Source organism: Triplophysa dalaica, chromosome 11 (assembly GCF_015846415.1).
Source record: "Triplophysa dalaica isolate WHDGS20190420 chromosome 11, ASM1584641v1, whole genome shotgun sequence".
In the NCBI taxonomy this organism is placed as follows: Eukaryota; Metazoa; Chordata; class Actinopteri; order Cypriniformes; family Nemacheilidae; genus Triplophysa; species Triplophysa dalaica.
In genome coordinates this window covers 8,376,349-8,402,066 of record NC_079552.1, presented here as the reverse complement: position 1 = coordinate 8,402,066, position 25,718 = coordinate 8,376,349, and the positions used below count along the sequence as shown (strand labels likewise).

Below are 25,718 nucleotides of genomic sequence, written 5' to 3'. Positions count from 1 at the left end.
TTTAAATTGTAATGACATACTGATATATATTATTATATTATACATGCATGTAGAAAAATAACAGCACAATATTACAGTATATAGAAATAACCCGACAATATAAGATCATGTAAACATTTCTCATATACAAGCTTATAAAACTTAAAATAAAAACATTGTCACTGGAGACAAAAACTAGGAGGAATATATTCAATATGTTTTAAGTTTTACAAAAATTTACAAAAAATAAAAAAGCTTAACTTTTAAAATCATGAAGCATACGTGCATCATCAAATAACATTCTAGAACATTAATAATGCCTGAGAATTGTGAGTAAAAATCGTGTACACAAGTAGCTTAAACTTCTATTCAAGTCGTTACAAAAATCTAAAACTTCTTAGCAGTGCTGATGGCCAAGGAGAAAGGAGATTCTTCTGACCTAAACAGTCAGCAAATCTTCTCACACACGATTCATCTGAGAGATGCCATCTAATTTTTGAATTATCATGGACCTCAGGACACTGTATCTATGAAAGGACAAAATAAAACAAAGTATTCAAGTATTCTGTATTCAATTTAGAGTTTCAATTGTGGCTCTTTGGCAATGTATTTACTTTCTGCTCAGCTTTAAAATCTCTCTGTCTTCCTCTTCTTTCAATTTCTTGATGAAACTGTCCAAAAGAGGCATTTCAAACTTTATATATTGTGCAACCTATAAGACAGAAAACATGACTTCATGTTTAAAATACCTTATACCATATTTTTTAATATTAGCAATTGCATATTTAACACATGTCTGTATAAGAAAAAAGCTCCTAAAATTAAACTTGATAGCATCTGGAAAAGTCATTAACTATATGCCAGGGAAAGCACATTTAAAAAAAAATCTACTCTAAGCTTGGAAAATTTAGGTGAATACTCACATCATATGTAATCTCTTCTCCAAGGTCCTTTTCCATAATAAATATTCTGGCGATTTTCTCACATGGACCATGCAACAGACGAGACACCAGAGGGTATTCTGTGTCTTTTAGTTTTGTTCTCTCTGAGGGAATTTAAAAAATCCAAATTTAACTCATGTTAAAAGAAGTAATCTTAAAATCTAAAAAATCTTACCTCCTGATTCATGGATCAGGTAGAGGGCAAAACCATCAGCCTTGTTCTCTATCTGTACATGTACACAGCAGGGTAGTAAGAATAAGTACTGATGATTATACTATAATCAAATTAAGCAAAACTTACCCGAAACTTATTAAGAAGAAGGTTCAGAACTTGCTGCGTTGTTCTAGTGCTGTTCACTCGGACGTTAGTCATCGATCCATACGATGGAGTAAAAACAGATGTCTAAATAGAAAATAGAAAAAAAGATGAATCTGTCATGAACTGTGTAGTACAAAATGTGACAGATGAGATCTAAAAAACATACAGACTACAATAAATGATAGGAACATATCTGCCAAGAGATCTTTACAACCCAGTTCATCTATATGAGCTTTAAAGACATGGGTGAGAGGCAGGTGTCAACAAATTATAAAACAGATGGTGCAATGGAGGGAGAGGCCAAAACACTGGCTCTCAACACCTGCATCCATTCCACAACACTGAGGTTAAACATAAACACTTAGAAAACAGACCCTTCCGGTACATATGCTGCTGTGGCACTTTATGAGAGAATCAGGCCCCTTGCCAGGCACACAAGGCGTGTTATCTTTCATTCAGCACCGTTGTGCTATTGTCCTGAGCCTAGAGCTTGGAGGAGTTCCACCTCTTGTCTGGCTTCTGCCTGAGAAGCTGCTGTGCATTTCTCTAAGTGAAAGGTTCAGGACAATAGCACAACAGAGGTGAATGAAAGATAGCACGCCTTGTGTGTTTGAAGTTCAAATGTATATAAATGCCTCATTCATTTGTGGTTTCCCCTGTGGTGGAATGAACTGCCAGCCTTCAGCCGAACTGCAGCATCCATCGCAACTTTCAACTAACAACTAACCAATACCTGTCTATGTTTTGTGTCTAAAACTAAATAAAAAATCTTGTTGTTAATTCTCTCCCTTGCGTACTCCATCTTAATCCTCCTAGTAGCATTGACAAACTAACGCTACTGTTTAGCGTGCTGATAAAATGTTTATATGCTCTCCTGCTTTTAAGTCGCTTTGGATAAAAGCATCTGCCAAATGAATAGATGTAAATGTAATGTCAAATCAACTTTTTAACGCCAAAATTGAGTTTCCGGATTTGCCAGGAATTTCCAGAACCAACATGTCTGGACCAGTAACATTACCTTGTGGTTGTAGAAATGTCCGTTGATGGAAAAGCGATGTCTTTTAAACCTCTGTGAATCTGCTGAGTTGTGCATTTTGGATCTTCTTTGGATGTTTACAAAACTAGCATCACTTCTTGTCCTCAGAAGTTGAGGGATGTCCTCCTCAGCATCATACCCATCAACACCTGCAGCGGAAGATTTTGGGATTATTTGGGGGAAAACACACAAAGAAATGAAATTTAATTTTACAGTTAGTTCAGTGAAAACCCTACTGTTTGACAAAAGATTGAAAACACATGCATCAAACAAAAGTGCATGTAGTCCACCAAATACACAAACCAGATTTATTTTCAAATAAACTTTGTAATTGGCATTATGTGACGAATATAAAGAGGTAAACATGAATCATCATTCTCACCAGCTATTATTGACGTGGTACTGATTTGGTTGTTATTAGGCTCTGGAGAAAACTGGTGTAAATGACTCTGTTCATTATCTTCATTCCTGTCAAGCAAACAAACACAAAAACAACATGCTTATAATTTATATCAAACATTGCCGACTAATTTGGAATTCAAATAAATTAAATACAACTTGTGTTATTTGTGATCAGAATCTGATTATGTTCACGTGCTAAAGCCTTTCAATCTCTTAGTATATATAGTATTAAATATATTAGCCCTAAAGATCACCAGGGGCTTAGGCACATAACACTTAGATCTGATTAAAATTTCCATGATAGGAGAGTGTGCTGCACGTGAAAGCACAGAGAAGCCTGGTTAGGGTTTCTCGGTCGGTAAAAGAGTAACAGCACACAACACACTTCAGCTTTCACCCAGTTAACAAGGGTCAGGAAATTTCCTCAACAGAAAACACTCAAACAATGACTATGAGTCACTATCTTTCTTAATAGAAATATCAGCTTTAAAGTGGTCATATGGCGCGAATACGTGTTTTTGTCCGTTTTTGGTGTGTAATAAGTTGCCCATGCATGTATTAGACACGTGAAATTGCAAAAAATAAATTGTGGGAACAAAAGATGCATTCTATCTAAAAGCAAATGCTCACCCAGACCTGCCTGAAACACCTTGTGTAACCAAACCCCCACAAATCTACGTCACCTCGTGGTATGATTTGACTTAGACCGCCCAAATGTATACGCAAGTAAGGTGGGACTACATCTGAAAATGCAGATGTGTTAGTCCAGACCAACCTTGGGGTTTCAGTTAATATTAGTTTTCAATTAAAAAACTGATTCTGGATGCTATTTGGTCAATAATTGTATTATATTCTAGATAGACTATGACCTTTTCATCCAGTTTTTATATCATTGCACTCCGACATGTTTTTAAGCATCGTGTCGTATTAAAATTTTGTTTTTTTCATCTTTAAATTCTGTTTTATTTATTTATTATTATTATTATTATTTATTTTTTGCAATTTCGTTATATTCTTTTGTCATTTTATTTGTTGTGTGTCTATCTTTTGTTTATGTAATTATTATAATTTAAGTCCACAATTCTTTTTTTAAGGCAACATTTTAATTATTAATTTAGTTTAGTTAGTTTTTTTCAACAATTTTAGGCCAATATTTAATTTGATGTCATCAAAAAAACAGAAACATTTTTAAAGTTTCAATTTTGATGACCTAAAATAACTTTGATCTACAAAATACATCTTCACACCCATAACAAAAACCAACCTGTGCCTTGAGATGTCCGACACTGAAAAAATGAGTAAAACAGATAGAGCTTTTCCCTAAAGAAGAAGAAAGACACACATTGGGTGTGGTGTAACAACATCCAAGCCGTTCCACCCACCTGCTGGACTCTGAGCTCTCCGACCTACACGCTCCTGTGCTGGAATAGTGAAAGCACTCTTTGTCATCTTGCATTTGGAGTCTGATTGGCCTCCTCAGGCCCCAGGAGATGTTGAGTAAACCTTCCACGATCAGCTCGCCCTCTTCCTGCAGCAATACAAGAAATTATAATAATAATCATGAAGTCTTTTGTCAGATGGAGGAAATCCTGCTGGCTCACGTCTGAGCTATGTTTCAAGTGTACGTGCTAAACAAGCAGTTGCAAACCCCAGATATTTAAATGAAGGTGAAGTGATGGAAAGTAATTTTGGAAGGAGTACAATTATAGCATATGCATAAAAGTTGTCATTCGGGATACGATTTTGAACAATGTATTTTCATTGAAAAAAATAGTATGCTTATTTACAAATGCTCTCTAGTCTTCTTGACCAAATATTATAATATTATCCACACTGTAGTCTACTAAAGATTTCATTGTAATAGACTTACTTTGATTACTCTGATGACTTACTTACTTACTTATATTAGGGCATATTTGTAGAATATTTGCTTTAAATGCCCTCTCAGGTTAGATTAAACCACCAAAATATGAGGTGTATGGTACAAAACAGACAAACATGTAAGGTATACATTTAATAAAATGATGTGGGAAGAAGGGATACCCGTGTATCAGGTAATGTGGGTTTTATTCTAATCTATTATATAAAAAATAAACATAAAGGCTCTTGAATAAAATTGTTTTTATGATGCATTGTGATTCAGATGTGAACAATTCTGCATTGATGCGTAAAAATCGATTATTAAAACATGCAATTAAACATCATACGTGTCCAATGGTTACGGTTTTATGGTGAAAAAAGTATTCTAATTATTGTCTTATCTTTGTCATGATTCTGTCCCACTTGTCATGAGTTTTCTAGTTCTGTGGACAGACTCGTGACAGTACCATGTTTTTTGTGCTTGTCGTGTGTGAGACACGTGGCCTTTGTTGTGACTTTGCGCCACCTGTCCTCCTTTCGTGTCTCTTAGCCCCGCCCCCATGTTTTCCATAATCTCGCCCTTCGTGCTTGATTCCTGTCACCTGCCCGACACCTCCCCTACGTTAGTTTCCCCTACTTAATGCCCTCGTGTTCTCTGTCCATTGCCGGCTCGTCACTAATTGTTCATGTCTAATTGTTCGCAACCCATTGTGATGCATCGTGACGTATCGTGACATCGAACCGTTGTCATACAAGTATATTTGTTATTAATATTGTTCAGTTTCTCTTGTGGAAATATTTTGTTTAGTTATTCTTCTGTGCTATGGCTATGTAACTTTTTGCACAGGGTTCCCCCAAGCCTCCATAAATTCTTTACAAAGCAGAGCCACACCCATGTAACAGGCATACAAAAATGCAATTTGCATTTTGAGTAAAATAGTTAAAATTAAAATATATAAAACAGTTAAATAAAAAGCTATGTTTATATATATATATATATATATATATATGAAGAGCTCTTTTCCAAAACGCATTTGGCCAATAAAAAAATGAGTCTTTCATGCCATTTTGCTGTGTACTAAACCTTTTCACTGCTCCATCAATGTTTCATGCCAATCCTTGTTTAAAATTCTTTCCAAAATGCTATAAGTGCCGAACCTGTTCTTAGCCTAAATGCGATATGTCCTCTAGTCTAGACCAATCAGAATTTGCTTGTAAGTGGTATTTGTATGCGTAATTTTTTTAATTATTTGTTGAATGTGGTGGAAAATATTGAAACATGAAATTGAAAATATTTATTTTATTTGACTATTTAGTCTGTTACTAATTATTTTATTTGGCTGTTATTTATTTCATGCATTTGCATTTATTTGATTTATATTAATTTATAGTATGAGTCCCTGATGTCATATGTTTCATGTTCTCTTGTTTGTTTGTTTTTAAAAATAAACAAACCAACATTTTTTTGAAAAAAAGATGGATTTGTAGTGTTTTGAAAAAAAATAAAAAGAAACTTTGAATTTATAATCAACAGTATTGTTTAATTTAACCATCATTGTTTAACATGTTCAGACTGAGCCAACAGACCATTTTAACAGGATAAACTGAATATTAACAAAATGTTTGGGTCTAGGTAAAAAAAATGTCATTTTCATGAAAACATGAAAACTATTTAAATGGATTTATAGCGTTTTGGAAAAGAGCTCTTCACATATAGACAGACCTTTTATTTCTTTATTTTGAGGTTTGAGGATTTATGCCCTGATGGATTGATAGAGGCATAGATAAATAGAGCTACTGACACGTGCACGTAAGCACAGTCTTAATCCTATCAGGAACTAAGTCAACAAAGTAGATAAGTCTTTTCCGTTCTCATGCAAAGAACAATATAAACTGACCACAGCATTTCACAGACCCAAATATAAAACAGTGAGATTAAACTGTGAGATCAGGATAACCGCTTAAAAATACCTGCTTGTAGACCTTTTCTGCTCTTGTTGTAACACTGTCACAAGCACATGCTTAGGAGGAATATGAAATGCGACAGTTGCAAAAATACATTTAGGGTATGGAGCTGTTAAGTTCATGTAGATTGTGTAGATTTGTAAAAAAATAAATTAAAGTTCATTTAGTACTAAAACCTTCAAAAATATTGAGTTTTAAATTCCAATTTCTGAGCTAAATCTGTGCCTTTTTAAGAACTTTTATGAGACATTTCTGAGTCTTTTTCTTGGGAGATATATCTGAAAGATGGACTATTTGTCACATTAATGCTAAATTTACAATACTTAGTATTTAATGCTAAACTTACATCATATGACAGCAGTTTGAAGTTATCACTGCACATACATTACATTACGCCATAACTATTTGCCCTGCTTATAAAATTCCTCTGTTGTCTGAAACCAATCACAAAATAAGACAAAATTACCCCTAAACAGTTTCAACAAATGAAATTTCCTAAATCACAACTAATAAGCTCTCCCTATTCTTCATAAATATTTCCTCAGTAACTTTTAATCAAAGTTACTGAGTGCAGCTATGGCCCTCCCAGCTAAGACTGGTTTCTCCCAAGGCTTTTTTTCTAGTTATCATTGGAGTTTGTGTTCCTCGCCAGGGCAGTATTGGTTTGCTTACCGGGAGACTGCTTGTATTAGACATTATTTACTAGAATGATTTTTTTGTTCTATAAACACCATGCTTTTCTGTGTTTTTTCTTATTTTCTCCTGTAAAGCTTCTTTGGAACAATGCACATTGTGAAAAGTGCTATATAAATATAAAATTGAATATCAGGAGACAAATGTTTCCAGTTTCTCTCTATTTTTGTGACTTGATGAAATATTTACAATATTAAAGAGATCTGATATGTGATTTTGTTATGGGTTCAGCTAATAAAAAACTGCTGGTTTACAAAAAAACTTAAAAATGATTGAATCCTAATTGTGTAATGAACATTTCTGATGCATCAGCTGCTACATATAAGCAAAATACACTCTTAAAAATAAAGGTAATTCACAATGCCTAAGAATAACCATTTTGGTCTAAATGGTTCCATTAGGAACCTTTAACATCCAAAGAACCTTTCCTTTTCACAAAATGATTTTTATAAAACTTTTATAAAAATATATAAAAAAGTGAGATGGTTCCTTAAAGAAGCCTATAGTGTTTTTGGTGGAACCAAAAAGGTCAACGCCCTGAAGAACCTCTTAAGCATCTTTATATTTATGGTATGTAGTGAATTTTTATTCATAAAAAATGTACCCTCAGACAATTGGTTTTTGTAATTGTTTTTTCTTTTTCTTGTTACAATTTGATCTGTGAACTTATTTGAATTTAGTTTAACCCCATCAAAAAACTGATGAGATTGCAGAATTCCTACCGAGCCCTGAATCTTTAACTATGAAGAAATAATCTTTACCACAGTCACAAAGCAAGACATGAGGTCAAAGTGGCAGTCCACCAGACTTTTCCCAAATGGATCTCTGAGGACATGCTCTTCAACAAAAACCTGTGACCGAAATAAAAACTGAAATGGTTTTGGCAGCTGTGTGAATGCATTCAAGTGTCATCTAGGTGGAGAGACGGGCTCTCATTGTTATTGCAATGTAAACATTCAGGGCAGCTGCGGTGAGGTCTCATTGGTCAGCTTCCTCCCTACACTCTGCTCAGCACACACACACTTCCTGTTGAGCATGCAAGGTCAGATCCCAGCTAAAATTAGTGCTTGGCTTACAATCCCCCTCAGCCGTGTCTATATAAAAGGCGGTGAGCTGCATGTGGCCAGACCAAACCAAACACGCTCTAACAAAAGAGAAAGAACCTCAACAGAAGACTTCTTCTGAATTGTAATGCACCGGTATCATCCTACAAGCTTTAACAGGTAAATTTGTTCATAATATTTATACAAATGATTCATTAAATATAATGATAAGTCATTTCTGTTGAGTAACTAACCGCCAAACTCTCTTTATCATCCAGGATGAAACCCAGAAGACTACTGCCTTCTGTCGCTCCTCTACCAACAATAACAGAAACACATGAGGACATCTCTCACTCCCTGGACGAATATCTCAACTCCATAAAAGAGCTCGCTCAGCCTGGCTGCGGACCACTGAGGATACCCAGGACTCAGAGACCTCGTCTCTTTCGTAAGCCCATGGGCAAGCACAGCGGCTCTGCTTCCACGCCACGCAGCACCTCCCGGGCCCTACAGCCCCGTTGCTGTTCTCTCGGCCTGGATGAGATCACGCTGAAGTTCAGCAGCCAGAAGGTTTCTGGTGCTAAAGATCCACTGGACTGGTTGTTTGCGCAGACCTAGTTACAGTCACATGGTGAGGATCTGCACAGGACTGAAAACACACCTGCTGCTTTGTTGTTATTCTGAGGAGCCAATGTCAGAAAACACTAAAGCTCCGTGTGAAAATATGAATGATCTCATGAACTCAACTTCTTTAATTTATTGCCTGAACAGGATTTCGTACCAATGTGTGAATGCTTACACTGGTTCCAGTTTTTCTCTGTTGTAATTGTTTTGTAAATAAAGTCCAGAATGTATTTTTACAGATTTTCTCCTAATGTCCTGTTTATACAAATATTTATGTTCTATAATTTATAATGTGTATGTAATGTTTTAAATGGTCTCTTTTTTCCTGTAGCTCAGTGGTAAGAGCATTGCGTTAACAACTCAAGGTTGTGGGTTCGATCCAAGGGGATTGCAAATACCTATGTAAAATGTATAGGATAAAGCAATGTAAGTTGCTTTGGATAAAAGCGTCTGCCAAATGCATAAATGAAAATGTAAATATATGTTAAACTGTTGCACATCATTTTCTAAGCAAGCACAATGCTAATACACTCATGACTGAAATGACAGAATTTAGTCAGAGAAGATCAATAAATTAAAATGAATTAAATAATTTAAAAGAAAATAAGACAAGAAAATAATTAAATAAATTATCTAGCCTCTTTGAGATCTCTGTGAAAAACATCTGCATATTTGTTTTAATATAATACAAAGGCCATCTATTGCTTTCATGATGCTTTTAGTGCACTGTACTTCACATCAGATTCTGACAATTAAACTGCTCAAAATATGATGTAACGTATGTCAAAATGACATTCAAATGATGAAAAAAATAAGAACAAATAATTGTCCAGAATAGATGCAAAATAGGTGCTTGGAAGTTGGAACCTCTCCAATATTGTTTAAAAAGCATAAAATAAGACCTCAAGAAGCCAGTTGATAAGGTGGAAAGAAAAGGGTGACTATTTGAAAACAATTATATATCCAAAACTCAAGTTTAGGATTTGTTTAGAATACAACATAATTTCTGTTGTTACATTTAATTTATTTCATTAAACACGTTTAATATTATTCTAAACTGGGTGAAAAAATATTATTTAAGTTCCTCTAAACTTCAATGTTACTGTATACTGCAGTTTCAGATCCCCAACAAAGAGGGGAGTGCTATGCTTCTTACCAGATAAATTCACATCTAGTGACCAAACAATAGCGACCTCTGTTGGGTGAACAGAATTTAAACACACTATCTGACATCAGCCAGCAGAGGGCGACAAATAAATGAGAGAGAGATTCTGACATGCCTTTTCAAATACAGAGAATGTTAGTCTAGAATAAAAGTTGTCTTTCATGTTTTTACATTTTAAGTAAAAAATTGGTAATTAATTAAGAAGACAACATTTCTGTGATTGTCTTATCAGCCCTAAAGTTGATTTAATCTTCGCCATTTAAGAGAGTAAAATGAATCTAGACAGTAGCAATGTGAATAATTCCAATAGAACCGCTAGGTGGAGAAGTTTCCATGAAGATTTAGGGAGACTGTTGTGTTTATGTCCTTTCATGCAGGTTAAACAAGATATTCACACAGGAAACATTGAAAGAAACAAGAACAAGTTATGTCATACAATATCCGAATGCCCAATCTGACAGTTATTTACTCTACCTTGAAGATAACTGCTATTACAATTAAACTAACTTCTGTTAATTTTCTCTTTATTTACCTATAAAGTATGACCCACTTGGATTTGATGTGGTCACATGCCTTTGACCCATCTTAAGATGTAGTTTAGCAAGTCCGATAACAAAACTCTTTGATAAATGATCTGTATTTAATCACTTTTTGATCACTTGCAATTGCATAAGACAGGTGTTAATATTAAGTGTAGACTGGGTCTTTCCCATGGCATAATGTACATTTGATCTTATGCAATGTTTCTATTATTAGCTTGTAAGTTTCTCTTTCTCTCTGCCGCTGACCGCTTACCCTCAAGGAGCTAATATTCAGTTAAATAATTTCAGTTCTAAAGAGGTTAGTGCATCTGTACCACAGGTTTACCATTAGACAAAACTGCTTTAATTCCACTTTACCAACACAAGAAAATGGCTGGTGAACCTTTCACATGCAGAGATCTTCACCCTGCTAACCACATGGAGTATAGGGATTAAACAGGGAGTGGAATTATTTATTTTTACCTATAATTAAAATGAGATATGAGATAAACATTTATTAATTTTATATTTTTTCTTAATTTTTTTCTCACAGTACACAGACATATATAATGTAAACAAAAACTTTTATTCTGGATTCGATGAATCCTTTAACTGCCCTACTATGTCATGATTCTGACGCATCATGACATGTTCCTCTTGGTCTAGTGGCGGGATCATGCAGAACCCCATGTTTTATGTGGAGAGACAATTTTGGCACTTATGGCTCGCCATAGTCTCTCTCCGGTCTCGTCATTGTTCCTGCCCACTTGTTTCCTCATTAGTGCTCATTATGATTTCATGCCCCACACCTGTCCTCTCTTGATCCCTTATAATGACCTTGTGTTTTCTGTCCTGTGCTGGTTCATTGTCACATGATTCATGTGAGTGAGTGAGTTCTTGTCTTGTCAGTGTAGTCTAGCCTTTCGTAAAATATGTTAAATGTTATTTTCAGTCTTCTTGTGTCTACGTAGTGTAGCTTGTCCTTGTTCCTTTTCTTATGTCCTGTGAGTCAGTGTTAACCCCTGACCCGCTGTCTGCGTTTGGGACCTCTGTCCTTGCACCTCACCAAACCCTGACATACTATTTTTAAAAACAACGAATATAAATCGGAAATGAGGAGGTTAGCTACCAATATTCTGCCTTACATCAAGAAAATAAAGTCTAACGTGTTACATTAAAGGTGTCGTATAAAAAACAAATATTATTGATTGTATTAGATGTAATGCCATGTGTACACACGATTTAAAGGTGCGATGAAGTGGTGTTGTTTATTGTTTTATACTGTTATATAAGGTCTACTTATGACGGTTGTGTGTTTTTTTTCATCCAAAAACATCCAAATCAATAAGTAATAGGCTATTTTCTACCTAGGTTTTGAGGCCAGCTCTGCAAACGCTCGATTTGAATGGGCGAGCCGCATTGGAGACACTTGGAAGTAAACACCCATCGCTTTGATTTGATTAGCAGTTTGCGAAGTTGGAGGCTTCTGGGAATTTGGTTCGAGACGTAATGTTAGGTTACACATTAGCACCATTCACAGTTTTCGCAGGGCATCAGTAGTATCTGAAGACTTCCTGTGATTTATAAATGAGTATACAGTCAGTATTTCATGTGACGCAAATGCACGGCATTATTTTACTTCAAATTTACTGACTTATTTCCCGGATGTGATGACAAGGCTTTGCGTAGTTTGTATAGCATATACTTATATTACCTGTCAGCATTTGAGACCAGTGATCCCGAACCGGACAAAATATCACCGTGATTGTTGACTCAAATGTTATGAGAGTTTCCATGATAAATAAACAAACTGTAGACTCCCGTTAACTTATTCAGGCAGGTCTAAGTGAGCTTTGCTTCTAGATAGAATGCATCTTTTGTTCCACCAATCATTTTTTTGCAATTTTACATGTCTAGTACATGCATGGGCAACTTTTAACACACCAAAGACACGTGTTCGCGCCATATGACCCCTTTAAAATAAGTATTTTTTTAAATACCCCTTCTAAAATGAAATTATGAATAATTTTTGGAGTTCTATTTCTGTTATAACATAAAAAATTATGTGTAGAAATTTTATGAGGAACTATAAAAAAAAACCGATATATTTTACTAAATATACTTTCTTTCAAATTTGATTAATACATTTCAAAGACCTGAGTATTATTATATCTAAATCTGTAGCATCTTTGTGGTCAAACTCGGCTTTGTGAAACCCTGGGTAAATAGTGCGTCAATTGATGTTTCACAGTCACATGAGACATCCAATGGCATGCAAGAACATGTTCATTCACACACTCACACAACTGTTTGTTCTTAACTGTTCAAAGGTCATGTCTTCCAGTCAACATACTGTACGTTTCATTTTTACTTATTTATGGATCAAGTACATCCTTTCCAATCATGATATGCCAAGTTACAAACAGTGTTATATATTACTTATGTAAAGTGTCTTTTCAGCATTGCAACTTAGGTTAATGGACTATAAACCTTTATTTTAGAAACGTCTCTCTGTACAAGTGGAAAATCTTTTTTACTTTCAATATTATATTGACTGAGGTTAAATGATGGCCAAACATGTTTTAAAACACATACACCCCAGCGGGAATTTCCAGTCATTTGACTGTACCCCTTGTAGTTTATAACAATGTGTAAGAATGCATCCTGTTTGTCGACATAACCTGTACTCCAATTTAAAACATCAAGATGAAGATAGAATAAAAATAACAAGTGATGGCAGGTTTATGGAAAGCACCAGTAAATCATTTGTAGATAGCAAATAAAAGATCACATTTTCCCATGACCTCGCAAGCAGCCTTATGACAACAGTTCCATTTCGGTTGAGATTAATCCTTCATACACAAGCTCTTTTATGCATAACATTTAAAAAAACAGGGCTATTTTTGTCAATATGAATAAGACTTTTATCTCAGTACCTATCAAAATTTAAGTCAAAATTCCATTTTACATTAACATTTAGTCGTTAAGCAAAGCGACTTATAGATGAGGGAAAAAATGGAAGCAATTGGAACAACATAAGGACAACAAAAAGCATAAAAACTGGTCTTATATAGCCTACCACAGTATACAGAGCTACGTTTTTTAGTAGAAAAGAGACCAGAACTGATCGGTTCGGGTGTTTACGGAATAGATATATTTTCAGACGATTCTTAAAGATGGAACAGAATCTGAACAGAATCTGCGGATCTTGTAGCAGCGGGCAGATCATTCCATAAATGGGGAATCGATCCAGAGAAGGTAAGTGATCATTTTTTAAATGGCTCCAATAGACATTGTTTGCTTGCTTGTATTTTAACAATGTTTGTGTTTCTAGGAGTGGTTTATCTTGATTTTAAAATTAGTTCCCTTTCTGTCGGTCTCTCGACGTTGTGTCGAGAACGACAGATGGGGTTCGCCCTTGAGAACCAATCAACTCTGACTACTATAGAAAAGGCCAATGAAATTTGGCGAATGCAATTTGCATGCCGGGCTCCGCCCCCGGAAATCCGGTATAAAAGGAAGCCGGCGTGCAGCATTCACTTACCTTTTGTTCTTCAGAGCCTTCGCTCATGACTACGAACAGAACGAATTCTATGAATTCTTCTTCTTCTACATCGCTGGATCTACGACGTGTACCAGCGGATCGTCCCTACCTGCAGCGACCTTCCCCTGGGCTCTCGGCGGTTCCGGAGGTGTTAGAGATTTTTTCTAAAAAGTCCTTTTCAGGACTAACTGAGCATTCTCCAGCGCGGCATGTCCCGCTGTTCTCTTGGGTGCGGCACTCTCATCGAGGAGGGGGATGGACACGATCGCTGCGTTAGGCGTCTGGGCGTCCAGCACGCTGAAGCAGCGTTCGTTGACACATCTGCCCGCACTGCGGGCGGATTGTCATTCAGAAGTTGCGGCCACCATTTCGTCTGCTACCCGGGCTGTGACATCTGTGGCTACGGCCCTGATGACCACCCACGTTAGCAGCGTTAGTGATATGGGGAACTCTGTCAGAGGCAGGGACGCCTCCGTACTTCGGGTAGAGGTCACCACCCTTCTGGCAAAACAGGCATCGAGTTCGTCCCTCAAAACCAAGATGTTCAGTGGGTCACGACCCGCACTTCATCGTTCCCAAGAAAGACGGCGGGTTGCCCCCAAAGGCGTACCCTGAACAGAGCACCTTCACAAGCTGCCATTCAGGGTGCTCACACAGAGGCGCGTCCTGACATCTATCAGGTGTCAGGATTGGTTCGTGGCAATCGACCTGAAGGACGCTTACTTTCATGTCTCGATCCTCCTCGACACCGGCCGTTCCCACGGTTCGCGTGCGAGAGGCGGGCATATCAGTACAGAGTCCTCCCTTTCGGTCTGTCCCTGACCGCCCTTTCTCCCTGAGGGGAGGAAGGCGAGCGGGTACTAAACTATCTCAGCGACTGGCCTATCTTGGCACACTCGCGAGATCTGTTATGTACACAAAGGGACCTGGTGCTCCGGCACCTAGGTCGATTGGGACTCCAGGTCAACCATGAGAGGGGCAAGCTCTCCCCAGTGCAGAGCATCCTCTTTCTCGGTATGGAACTCAACTCTGTCACCATGTCGGCGCACCTGTCCGCAGTTGTGCCCAACCAGTGTTGAACTGTCTGAAATGAACATTTTAGGCAGACAGCGGTCCCCCTGAAACAATTCAGAGGCTCCTGGGACACATGGCGTCCTCGCGGGTTAATACCCCTCGAGTTGATGCACATGAGACCGCTCCAACACTGGTTTCAGAGTCGAGGTCCGAGGAGAGCGTGGCACACCGGCAGCAGGGCGGCATGCCCTGCTGCCGACGCACCATAACCCCTAGTCTTTATGACTTTTTCGACGGACTCAAGTCCCTCTGAGCAGGTTATGAGGCAGGTCGTGGTGACGACTGAAGTCTCCCTGCAGGGGTGCGGTGTAATGTGCAACGGGCACGCAGGTGGGGTGTTGGACGAACCCCCGCCTGCGCTGGCATATCAATTGCCAAGAGTTGTGGGCTATGCTACTTGCACTGAGCAGGCTACGGCCTCTCGTGCGAGACATGCACGTGCTGTTCCGAGGACAGCACTATAGCTGTAGCGAATACAGATCGTCAGGGTGGCGTTCGCTCACAGCAGCTAAACACAACTTGCTCGACGCCTCCTCCGGTGGAGTCAACAGGTGACTCGTTCCCCGCAGGCCACACACCCCGGGCAAACTGAACTAGACAGCCGACGTGCTTTCTCGCCAGTTTATGCCTCGTGGAGAGTGGCGACTCCACCCCCGTGCAGTCCAGCTCATTTGGAGGCTGATTCGGGTAGGCCCAGGTAAAACCTGTTCACCTCCCGTAACACCACCATTTGCCCGCTTGATAGTCCCTGCCCTCGGCACGGATATCCTTGCGCACAGCTGGCCGCGGGATGGGCGGAAGCACACCTTTCCCCCCCAGGAGTCTTCTTGTACAGACTCTGTGCAAGGTCAGGGAGCAGGAGCACCAAGTGTTATTGGTTACACCACACCGGTCTAACCGCACTTGGCTTCAGAGCCGATGCTCTGGACAGCGACTCCCCCTGAACCATTCCCCTGAGAGAGGACCTGCTCTCTCAGGGGAAGGACACGTTCTGGCATCCCAGATCAGACCTCTGGAACACCCATGTCTGGTCTCTAGACGGGACGAGAAGATCCTAAGATGGCTACTCCCCCTATACGGCTGAGACCATCACCCAGGCTAGGGCCCCATCTACTAGGCGGTTACACGCCTCTAGACGGTGCCTCTTCTCGTCCTGGTGTCTTTCTCAACGAGAAAGACCCACTGAGGTGCTTGATCAGGATTGTGTTCCCCTTCTCACGAGACTGGAGACTAACATCTCCCTTCCACACTGAAAGTGTATGTAGTCGCTATTGCCACTCATCACGACTCAGTCGGTGGAAAGTTTCTAGGGCAACACGACCTGGTCACCAGGTTCCTAAGCAGCGAGAGGGCGGAATCCGCCTCATCTCTGCTCCATACCCTCTTGGGACCCTAAGTGGTCCTGGGGAGCCTCAGGGCCCCCCAAAGAGCCCCTCGGAGGTTCCGATCTTCCTCATAGAGTAAGACGGCCCTCCTGACGGCGCTCACTTCCTTCAAGAGGGTAGGGGACCACCGAGCATCCTCCGTGTCCCCGGATTGCCTTAAACTCGGCCCTGGAAACTCTCACGTTATCTTGAGACCCAGGCCCGGATGCGTGCCCAAGAAGTTCCCACTACTCCCTCCGGGGCCAAGTGGTGAACTTGCAGGCGCTCCCCATAGGGGAGGAAGACCCAACCCGATTAGTGTTGTGTCCAGTACGTATTGTACCGCACGCAGAGCTCTGAAGCTCTCACCAGCTCCGTGTCTGTTGGAGGACAGCAGAAGGGGAAGGCTGTCTCCAAACAGAGGCTGGCGCACTGGGTCGTGGACGCCGTTACGACGGCATTCCGATCTCAGAATCTCCCATGCCCATTGGCAGTGAGGGCTCACTCCACACGGAGTTTAGCCACCTCCTGGACACTGGCAGAAGCGCCTCTCTAGCAGACAACTGTAGAGCTGCGGGTTGGGCTATGCCCAAACACCTTCGCAAGGGTTAACAACCTTCGCGTAAACCCGGTGTCAGCCCACGTCCTGCGTGGCGACATGTAGGACTGGCATCCGGGGGGGCGTATGCCTGCGAAAGCACCTTTCCACCCTCTAACAGGTTGGGTCAGTGTGCTATTTACCTTTTCTTCTTACCCGAACACATCGCTAAGAAACTGGTACCTCACCAGCCTCCCTTCTTACCCAGACACTGGTTAAGAATAGGCATTCCATCCATCACTAAACAAGCACCCCCTGGGGGCTGGCTGGGCAGAGCAGCCTTCCCCCTTAGGCCGGGATACCATGTGAGCTATCACAGATAGCTCTAACCGGACCTAGTGCTACCGGACGTCTGTAACACCCCCTCCTTGGGCTGTTCCGTCTGATGTTTCCTCATGAGAATGGTTCCCACTCCTGGTAACCCATGAGCTTCCCCAGGTGGGCCTCCACCTCGCGGTTAACTACTCAGTCCGCACGTTCCATGCGTTCTCCTCCAAGGACGAGACCATACCTATATCCACCATATTCCTCCCCACGGGTAGGAGGTGGCCTCTGTAGCGCTTCTCTGATTAAGAGTCGCGCTTACCCGGTGTAAACTGATCCGGACGGCCTCTCGCCTATAGAGAGCTAAGGCCCCGTCCGTGAAAGTTACCGGTCAGGGCTGTACCCATCTTTCTCCAAGAAAGCTCTGGAACCCCCCGACCACCACACTGGAAGGTTACAGTCTCACGAAAGCTTCGAGATGACACGCCCAGGCTTGTTACCGTCGCTTCGCTGACATTGTGACGCGATACAGCGTTGTGGCGTTTTCCATAGGCAACCCCATCTGTCGTTCTCGACACAACGTCGAGAGACCGACAGAAAGGGAACGTCTTGGTTACGTATGTAACCTCAGTTCCCTGATGGAGGGAACGAGACGTTGTGTCCCTTATGCCACGAACACGTATCGTATTCTGCTGCAGTTTGAGAGGTCTCAGGCTCTTCAGAACAAAAGGTAAGTGAATGCTGAACGCCGGCTTCCTTTTATACCGGATTTCCGGGGGCGGAGCCCGGCATGCAAATTGCATTCGCCAAATTTCATTGGCCTTTTCTATAGTAGTCAGAGTTGATTGGTTCTCAAGGGCGAACCCCATCTGTCGTTCTCGACACAACGTCTCGTTCCCTCCATCAGGGAACTGAGGTTACATACGTAACCAAGATGTTTTTACATGTTTTGTCCTCTAAACTAGAATTCTATAGTCACTGTTTTTTAACAGCTTGGATAAACAGGTTTTTACACTCAGGTTGTCACATTATATTATATACAGTATTAGGACAAAATTACAAGCAACAGTATGTTCCTTTTCTAAGGGTTAAGATCAGGAAAATACAAAGGTAAAATGTTCCAAAATCATATCCTAATATCTGAATGAATCATTTACTGATAAGCAGCAAAAAAGCTTGATTTACATCATAGTTTCTCTTTCTGTGGATATATGTACCTCTCGAAGGCGAAGCTGGAAACTTTTCCCCTCATGGTAACAGTTGTAGGTTTTTAAAAGGGACAAAATATCGGACCTAAAAAGGACAGAGGGAATAACAAAGAAGGCTTTGAGGTGATTTGTGTGTCTCTAATGTTCAGTGTGTGTCTGTGGTCTGTAGTGCATTTAAGATCGTAGGTGTGAAATGTAAACTGAAATGTGATTCTTGAATGCACTGAACTGTGGATAAAACTGTGATTTCTGCCAAATGAGTAAGCATTTATCGGAAGTGAAACACTTACTTTGTGATAACTTGCTTCTCGTTTAACCTCACATAGCAGGTCTTGGCCGGATCCATGGTGGGGTCCTCTATACACAAAGAGTCTTAGCTAAAGAGATGTGAAGGTGAAATACAACAGAAAAAGGACAATGAGAAAATCTGATAAGTATCAAGATGGAGAAACACAAAAGAGTGCATTGTGCCAAAAAATGACTCATCAACATGATAATATTACATTGATTCTTCTGTGGGAGAATCAATTTAGTCACGTGAATAGAGAGAAATCACACGGACCTGTTATACAGTTAACCAAATGAGTAAGTTTCTTGTCCAGACACATCCTATTGAAAGGCACATTAAACATTTATTTTTTATGTCTGTAGGCAACTGAAGGCAACAGTTACCTCACGTTTGTTCTGGAATTTTTCCTACTTATTTTTTCCATAAGGGTTCTACCAAAATATTCTGCACCACTATCCAAATATTTGGTCAGATAATCTGTAAAAAAAATATATTCTGAAACCGAAAATGTTTTCCCCTTAATCTTTTCAAGTTACAACGGTTACAGTTTAGAGGAAGGTTGTATTTGTTAATGTAAGGTAACCATTATCAAAATACTGTTGTTTTTCAGCATTAATGATGTTAGTTAAAAGGATGGTTTGCCCAAAATTCTGTCATCATTTACTAACCCTCAGATTGTTCCTGTGTAAATTTTGTTGTTCTGCTGAACACAAAGGAGGACATTTGTAAGAATGTCAGAAGCCAAACAGATATCCTCCCCCATTTACTGCCATAGTAGGGAAAACAAAAATACTATGGGAGTCAATGGGGGATGAGATCTGTCTGGTTCCTTACATTCTTCCAATATCTACATTTGTGTTTAACACAGCAAAGAAATTTGATTTGTAACTATCTGAGGGTGAGTAAATGATGACAGAATTTTAATTTTGGGGTGAACAATCCATTTCATGCCAAAACAATTATTCATGTTAGTTGACTCTGCATTAACAAACGTTAACAGATTCAACTTTTCATTATTAAAGATATAATACTAAATGGTGCAATTAACATGAACTAAGATTACCTGATATTTTAAAAGTGTTTCATTGTTAGCTAATGCATTAACTAATGTTAACAAAAGCAACCTCATCCTTTCAAAACAGAAAAGAAAAGGGAAATCACTTTCTTACTTAGTCTTTCAGGCTATTGATATGAATGCTGAAATGTCTACCGACAAAGAAAACCCCACTCTCTGTGTAAAGAGCTGAACCTGTGGGAGTTGTGACAAAAGACAGGAATTTCGAGGGGAGGAGGGAAGTCACTCCCAACTGAGAATAAAAACTGCCGGGCCATTCTTCACTAACGCAATCGAAGTTTCAACATGAACCTGACAGCCTTTGCTTTGCTGACGTTCAGTCTCAGCATCTTTCTAACAGGTGAGTGTCTCAAACTATAAAACAGTAATTGTGTATACCAAGCAACATATGTTCTTGAATTAGTCTTATTATTTGGTGCAAAACTAGACAAGCCTGCGTGTTTACGAAAGTGTCTTGTTTGATTAAATTAACGTTTAATTTGCAAGTGACTAGTGTATAACAACTGTGTTCTAATCTTACTTTGCTTTCTAAATGTAGTAAAAAGTCAGCATGTTCCGAAGACCTGCCAGTGCCCAAAGGTACTAACAAGAGTTCAAATCCCATTTTCTGATTTCACCGTGAACCCAAAAGGACCTACCTGCTTCAAAGATGAGATCATGTAAGTAGTTCACATGTATTTCTGTTCATCTGATCATGAATGGGTGAATAGCATGAATGGATTGCATGCACAAACATGTGGGTGCACCTGTCCTTAAAATATTTATATAAATATTTGAATATTAAAACATTTTTTTTTTCAGAGTCACACTACAGAAGGACAAACGTCTTGTGTGCCTCAGTCCAGATGGAAAACAGGGCAAGAGACTGATGACATGTTGGCAAAAGTAAGTAAATATCCAAACATCCCTCATATCATCAACTAATATTGTGTTTTAATTATTGTTTTGTTTTTCTGCATGAAAAAGGAATGGCAAAAACAGCACAAGATGTTTACGCCGACAAAAGCAGAGACAAAATAAGAGAAGGCAAGCCAAGTCTAAGAAAGGCATCTCTTAAATGAAATAGTAACCACATGGAGTTTATGAGAAGATCCCGGAAGATAATAATCTTCAAAGCCGGTGCAATATGTTATGGGATTTCTGTACTTTCACATGCACAGAACAAGCCCTTAATAAAGAAAGGCTCTATTCAGAGAAGTGTACAAGCGATTGGAGGGCAAAGGGACAGTAACTAATGAAGACATGTTATAACATGGATGGCAATGAGCTAAGATTTTGTATCATCGCAGCAAAGCTAACACATCGGGCCAGTTTTAAAAACATATATTTGTGTGTATTTAAAATACATTTCTTCAGTTATAAAATGAAGAAAATAGTGTCTACTGTATTTGCTATTAACATGTGTGTTTATAATAATTATTTGCATACAGTTTGTACATAATGTAAACATAATGTAATATAAAATAACCAACAAAATAAATATGTTCAAGTGATCCTGTCCTTTTTTCTGATGTTTTCATAAATAATGGTAAATGCTGCTTTAAAACTCGAGTTTAAAACTTGAGTTGCACACAAGTCCCTTTCAACTTAGAACGCGAGACTGATAAGATCCTACTGTATCTACATCCTCTCCAGATAACATCAATTGTGTATCAATATCAATTGTGTAAGTGTCACAGCGTGGACTGGAAAACATTTTGATTTGTATGCCTGGAAAAATAACTATAGTGGACTATGGTGTTTTTATCAAGTAAGCTTAAAATTAAAACAGCTTCAAAAAGCTGAAAAGTAAAGCAAATGCATTGGTAAAAAAAGTGTGAGAACTAAACACCAATATTTCTGAACCTTAATTACTGAGAGAACAATAGTTTCCCAACCGTAGACACCATCCTATACACAAGGTGAATAAACAGGTATTGAGAAATCACTTCTGTCTAAACCCTTTACTGGAAATCATGTGACTGTGATCCTGCTTAATATGGCCAACCAGGAAATGGAGAAAGGAGGGAAAGTGAAGTAGAGAAAGGGATCAAGCAAGCAAATTCCAGTGCAAACACACTCTTGACAGAAAGTCTTCTTTGCGAAACTTATAAAATGGCTCTGCAAGCGAGCGTCAGTCTGCTGCTGTTCGTGGTGTTTTTAAACATTATTGCAGGTACATCAGTTGCATTTACCAGTTCGTTTATAGATTTCAATCTGATATCAGTTATGGAGGACATGTGGGAAAATGGTATTTCTGGGTTTGTCTCTAGATAACAGGACTACTGCTACATCCATCCGAGAGAAATGTGAGTGCATTGAGGAGACAGAAGCTGTGCGATGGAAAAAAGTCACCGACTTCACAATAATACCCAAAGATCCTCTTTGCAACAAGATTCAAATCATGTGAGTAAAACATCACAACAATAAGAAGTGAAAGCTGATTCAAAAGTTTGCTGACTTTATGCTGTTGATTTTTTTACTTTTTTAATGGCAGAATAGTTATTTTAATATATTAGTCAGGATACTTTGCAATGTTATGCAACAGTGTTATATTTAATGTGCAATGATTTTCTGTATATTTTGCTATTTGTTCCATGGTTTACAAAGCCTTAAACATTGCACAATATCTCTTGTTGAGACACATCATGATCATAGTAGGTATTATCAATTTCATGTTGGAAAGATCAATTGCAAGATAGTCATTTAGATTGAACTAATGTTTGTCTGGGCATGAGTGAGCATGATGTGCCACAACATACCACTGAATTTCAACTCTTTCTCAAGAACCCTGCTTATTCATGCTAGTGCTTATGCTTAATATGGAGAATACACTTTGTGTTTATGATTCACATGAAATGTGAAGATGTGAGAAGTAACTGTATGAGTTATATAACTAATAATGATTGGCTTCATCTGAAAACATTTTAATGTCTCCTGCAGACTCGACCTGCCAGATACAAGATCTTGTCTAAAGCCAGACTCCAAGGCAGGACAAAAATTACAAAGGTGCTGGAAGAGGTAAGTGGATGATGAACCGAAAATACTGCCGCCTAATGGCTCGCAGTGCCATAACAAATATTATTTTTCAACATTGAAACCTACAGTAAAATTAACTACAAAATTAAAGCTTGTCAAAACAAATATTGTCCTGAAAAGATTTTGGGGGTTTACAGACAGACATTCTATTTCTGTTTGCATAATCACCTAATTTGTATTTATATATTTGTATTAAATTGCATATGATAAAATTCTCTTTTTTATAGACAACAGTGAACAAACTTTTAATAAAAAAATCTGTTGAATTTATTTAACTTTAACTTAGTAAATTCTGCTACATGTCATTGCAATTTAGATTTCAATTACATTTTCTGCTAGGTGTAGCAATGCATATTCACACTTCTGAACTAAAGAAGACCCATGAGTTAAATTGTACATTTTGCACAATTACATTCTGCTACCAATAATCTCCTAAAGCCTAAATGCACAAATATTTCAATAAAATTTAGACTTTCAATTATATGAAAAATGAAAACATGTTTTTGAGTAATTTATTAAAAAGCATAAAATAAATTGATTGTTACATTAACAGCTTTAGCCTGATTCTACATACCACAGTACCACTTGCTTTCAAAGATGCTTAGACAGGATGAATCTTCTCCCCAGTGAATCTTATGTTGTTGTCATTAATGATGTGTGCTTATTTTGCATTGTAAAACTGCAGGACCTTATTGACAAGCCTTTTTCCTTGCTTAGCTTTCTCTCCAATAGCCTTATTAAAACCCTTCACTTTTTGATTGTCCAGGATTAAATTCAACACTCAGAAGAAAAAGGTCTGTCTGAAGAGCAGCAGGAAAAAAGTGCCAAAAGCAAAAACTCATCAGTACTTGCCTTCCAGTGAATAAATATTAACCGGCCCATTAACATTTACTTCGTTCATTGTTAAAACATACCAATATGTGTAAATAAGTGAAGGCACTGGTTTGAAATGAAATGTTTTGTTTTTTGTACAGTTTTTTTATTAAAACACTATAAACCCAAGATTTTTGAATGGCTGTTCTCTACGCATCCTTATATGCATTCTAGAAATACATTGACCAAAAAATGGAGCTGATTCAATTGCTTGCTCTCCCTTTCTGTCCTTTGGGTCATCTATCTTTTGTGACAGGACAAACCAGCCTCACACATAATGAAATAAAGCAATTACCTAAAAGCCAAAGATCCTTCTATTCAGAAGAGGAAAATATATTTAAATATTCTATAAACTGACCCCACCTCTATGACCATTCTCATGAATTATTGAGTCTATCTGTCACAAGAAAAGCCTTTAAAGAAAAACAGATACAATCCTTTGCATCATAAAGAGCAAAAATAAACGAATGGTCAGGTTTAGAGATGCTCTTCACCTGATTTAACAAATGACATCTCTGACCTCCCTGTAACCCCCCTCCATCCATTAAAGCAAAGCAGCTGTGACTATTTGCTGCATATATGAGAGCAGACCACCATTCATGGTAAATGACACAACTGTATAACTCCCAAACCACTGCTACGTTAGTCTATATAAAGTAGACAAATTGTGCAGAAGTGGCACAGGTCTGGAAACCGGCACTTAAAGCTAAATTTTCGTAAAGGCTTATAGTTGATTTCCCATTATGGAAAACATGCGCATTTCACAGAAATATCTTTCAAACCAGTAGATCTAGAAACTAAATAATCAACAGCATGTTTTATCAGGTTTACACAAGTCTAGTCTAGTATTTGTCACAGTTTAACGTCACTGAGATATCACATACCTGGGAGCAGGTTCGAACGCCTTTGAAAAATACCTGAGCCAGTAGCCAAGAGCTCACCTGCAAAGATCATACAGAGGCCAATGTTACACCGTAAATAAAACTACAACCCGAACATCTCGTCTATTTACCTGCATATGAAGTTCTTTGCCATCTCATGAAATTTGGTTCCTTTGTAAAAGCACTCGCCCAGTTGTAAGGCGTCTTATCTCCCACTTCACTCTCCCACTTCAACGGCGGCTTCCTCAGGGAATAGAAGCGAGATACGGTCAAAATACTTCTGTGGCTTCTCAAGACTGGCGGCTGTGCAAACCAATCATCTCCTCAGACAATCAGATGAGCCAATGGGAGACCCAGTGGGCGGGAGTCTTCTGTTGTTGCCCGGGGAAACGCCGGGAGCCGGTTTACACCAGGATGATTCTCGTGATAATTACTTTGAGGCTGATGATAACCATGAGTTAATACATGTGCATACCTGTCTTATTTTATCTTCACTAGGGTTTTAGCACTTCAAAATGTTAGTTTTATCTCGTTTAAAATACGATGTGTAAAGTTCATGTTTACAACATGCTCAGCTTGTTAGTTTGAGCCTGTTGTTATGGTTGGACTGCTGAGGGAAAAGTAGCTTCCTGTTTTTTGTTTGAGAAAACCATCTAGGAAAATATGACACTGACAGGCCTGATAAAATATTTGAGAAAGCTTTCAGCTGCCAAGACACTTCTCCAATGGGAAGACAGTTTTATTTAAAGAGACATGATTATGTCAACAGGACTTCCGTATAAGGAAACATGGATAGAAATAGAAACAAAATATTACAGAGCAAAACTTGCAAAATGCTTATAGTCTTCTATAATAACATTTATTAGATATTCAATACTTGTATTTACTGCAAAACTAATCTATTAATACATTGATGTTTTTTGTATGCTTGAGTGTGTAAGACTTTATAAAGGCAGAAAGCATCGTTTTATGACCTATTGCT

At 38.7% G+C, this 25,718-nt stretch overlaps 4 protein-coding genes across 7 annotated transcripts; 3 read left to right on the top strand and 1 right to left on the bottom strand.

Annotated features, from left to right (window-relative positions):
• rassf4a (Ras association domain family member 4a) lies at nucleotides 1-25,625 on the bottom strand. The gene is made up of 12 exons (XM_056760828.1): nucleotides 24,868-25,625; nucleotides 24,740-24,796; nucleotides 18,891-18,977; nucleotides 18,610-18,685; nucleotides 4,060-4,205; nucleotides 2,658-2,743; nucleotides 2,258-2,424; nucleotides 1,222-1,323; nucleotides 1,096-1,147; nucleotides 903-1,024; nucleotides 594-691; nucleotides 1-506 (listed from the first exon to the last, which is right to left on the bottom strand). Exons 3-12 carry the CDS (start codon nucleotides 18,944-18,946, stop codon nucleotides 440-442), a joined length of 972 nt encoding a protein of 323 aa, XP_056616806.1. The 5' UTR covers nucleotides 18,947-18,977; nucleotides 24,740-24,796; nucleotides 24,868-25,625; the 3' UTR covers nucleotides 1-439.
• si:ch73-6k14.2 (protein DEPP1) lies at nucleotides 8,301-9,100 on the top strand. Its single transcript, XM_056760840.1, has 2 exons — nucleotides 8,301-8,418; nucleotides 8,517-9,100. Exons 1-2 carry the CDS (start codon nucleotides 8,387-8,389, stop codon nucleotides 8,854-8,856), a joined length of 372 nt encoding a protein of 123 aa, XP_056616818.1. The 5' UTR covers nucleotides 8,301-8,386; the 3' UTR covers nucleotides 8,857-9,100.
• On the top strand, nucleotides 18,320-21,457 carry LOC130431683 (uncharacterized). 4 transcript variants are annotated; one of them, XM_056760844.1, is made up of 5 exons: nucleotides 18,320-18,723; nucleotides 18,930-20,304; nucleotides 20,503-20,623; nucleotides 20,766-20,849; nucleotides 20,931-21,457. In XM_056760844.1, exons 2-5 carry the CDS (start codon nucleotides 20,250-20,252, stop codon nucleotides 21,019-21,021), a joined length of 351 nt encoding a protein of 116 aa, XP_056616822.1. In that variant the 5' UTR covers nucleotides 18,320-18,723; nucleotides 18,930-20,249; the 3' UTR covers nucleotides 21,022-21,457. The 4 variants fall into 4 exon arrangements, with proteins under 4 accessions (XP_056616822.1, XP_056616820.1, XP_056616821.1 ...); XM_056760842.1 differs by having other exon boundaries at nucleotides 18,927-20,304; XM_056760843.1 differs by having other exon boundaries at nucleotides 18,320-19,185; nucleotides 20,063-20,304.
• On the top strand, nucleotides 21,956-23,984 carry cxcl18a.1 (chemokine (C-X-C motif) ligand 18a, duplicate 1). Its single transcript, XM_056760839.1, has 4 exons — nucleotides 21,956-22,119; nucleotides 22,217-22,349; nucleotides 22,887-22,964; nucleotides 23,749-23,984. The coding sequence occupies exons 1-4, from the start codon at nucleotides 22,059-22,061 to the stop codon at nucleotides 23,846-23,848; spliced, it is 372 nt and encodes a 123-aa protein (XP_056616817.1). The 5' UTR covers nucleotides 21,956-22,058; the 3' UTR covers nucleotides 23,849-23,984.
• Nucleotides 25,626-25,718: the final 93 nt, after the last annotated feature.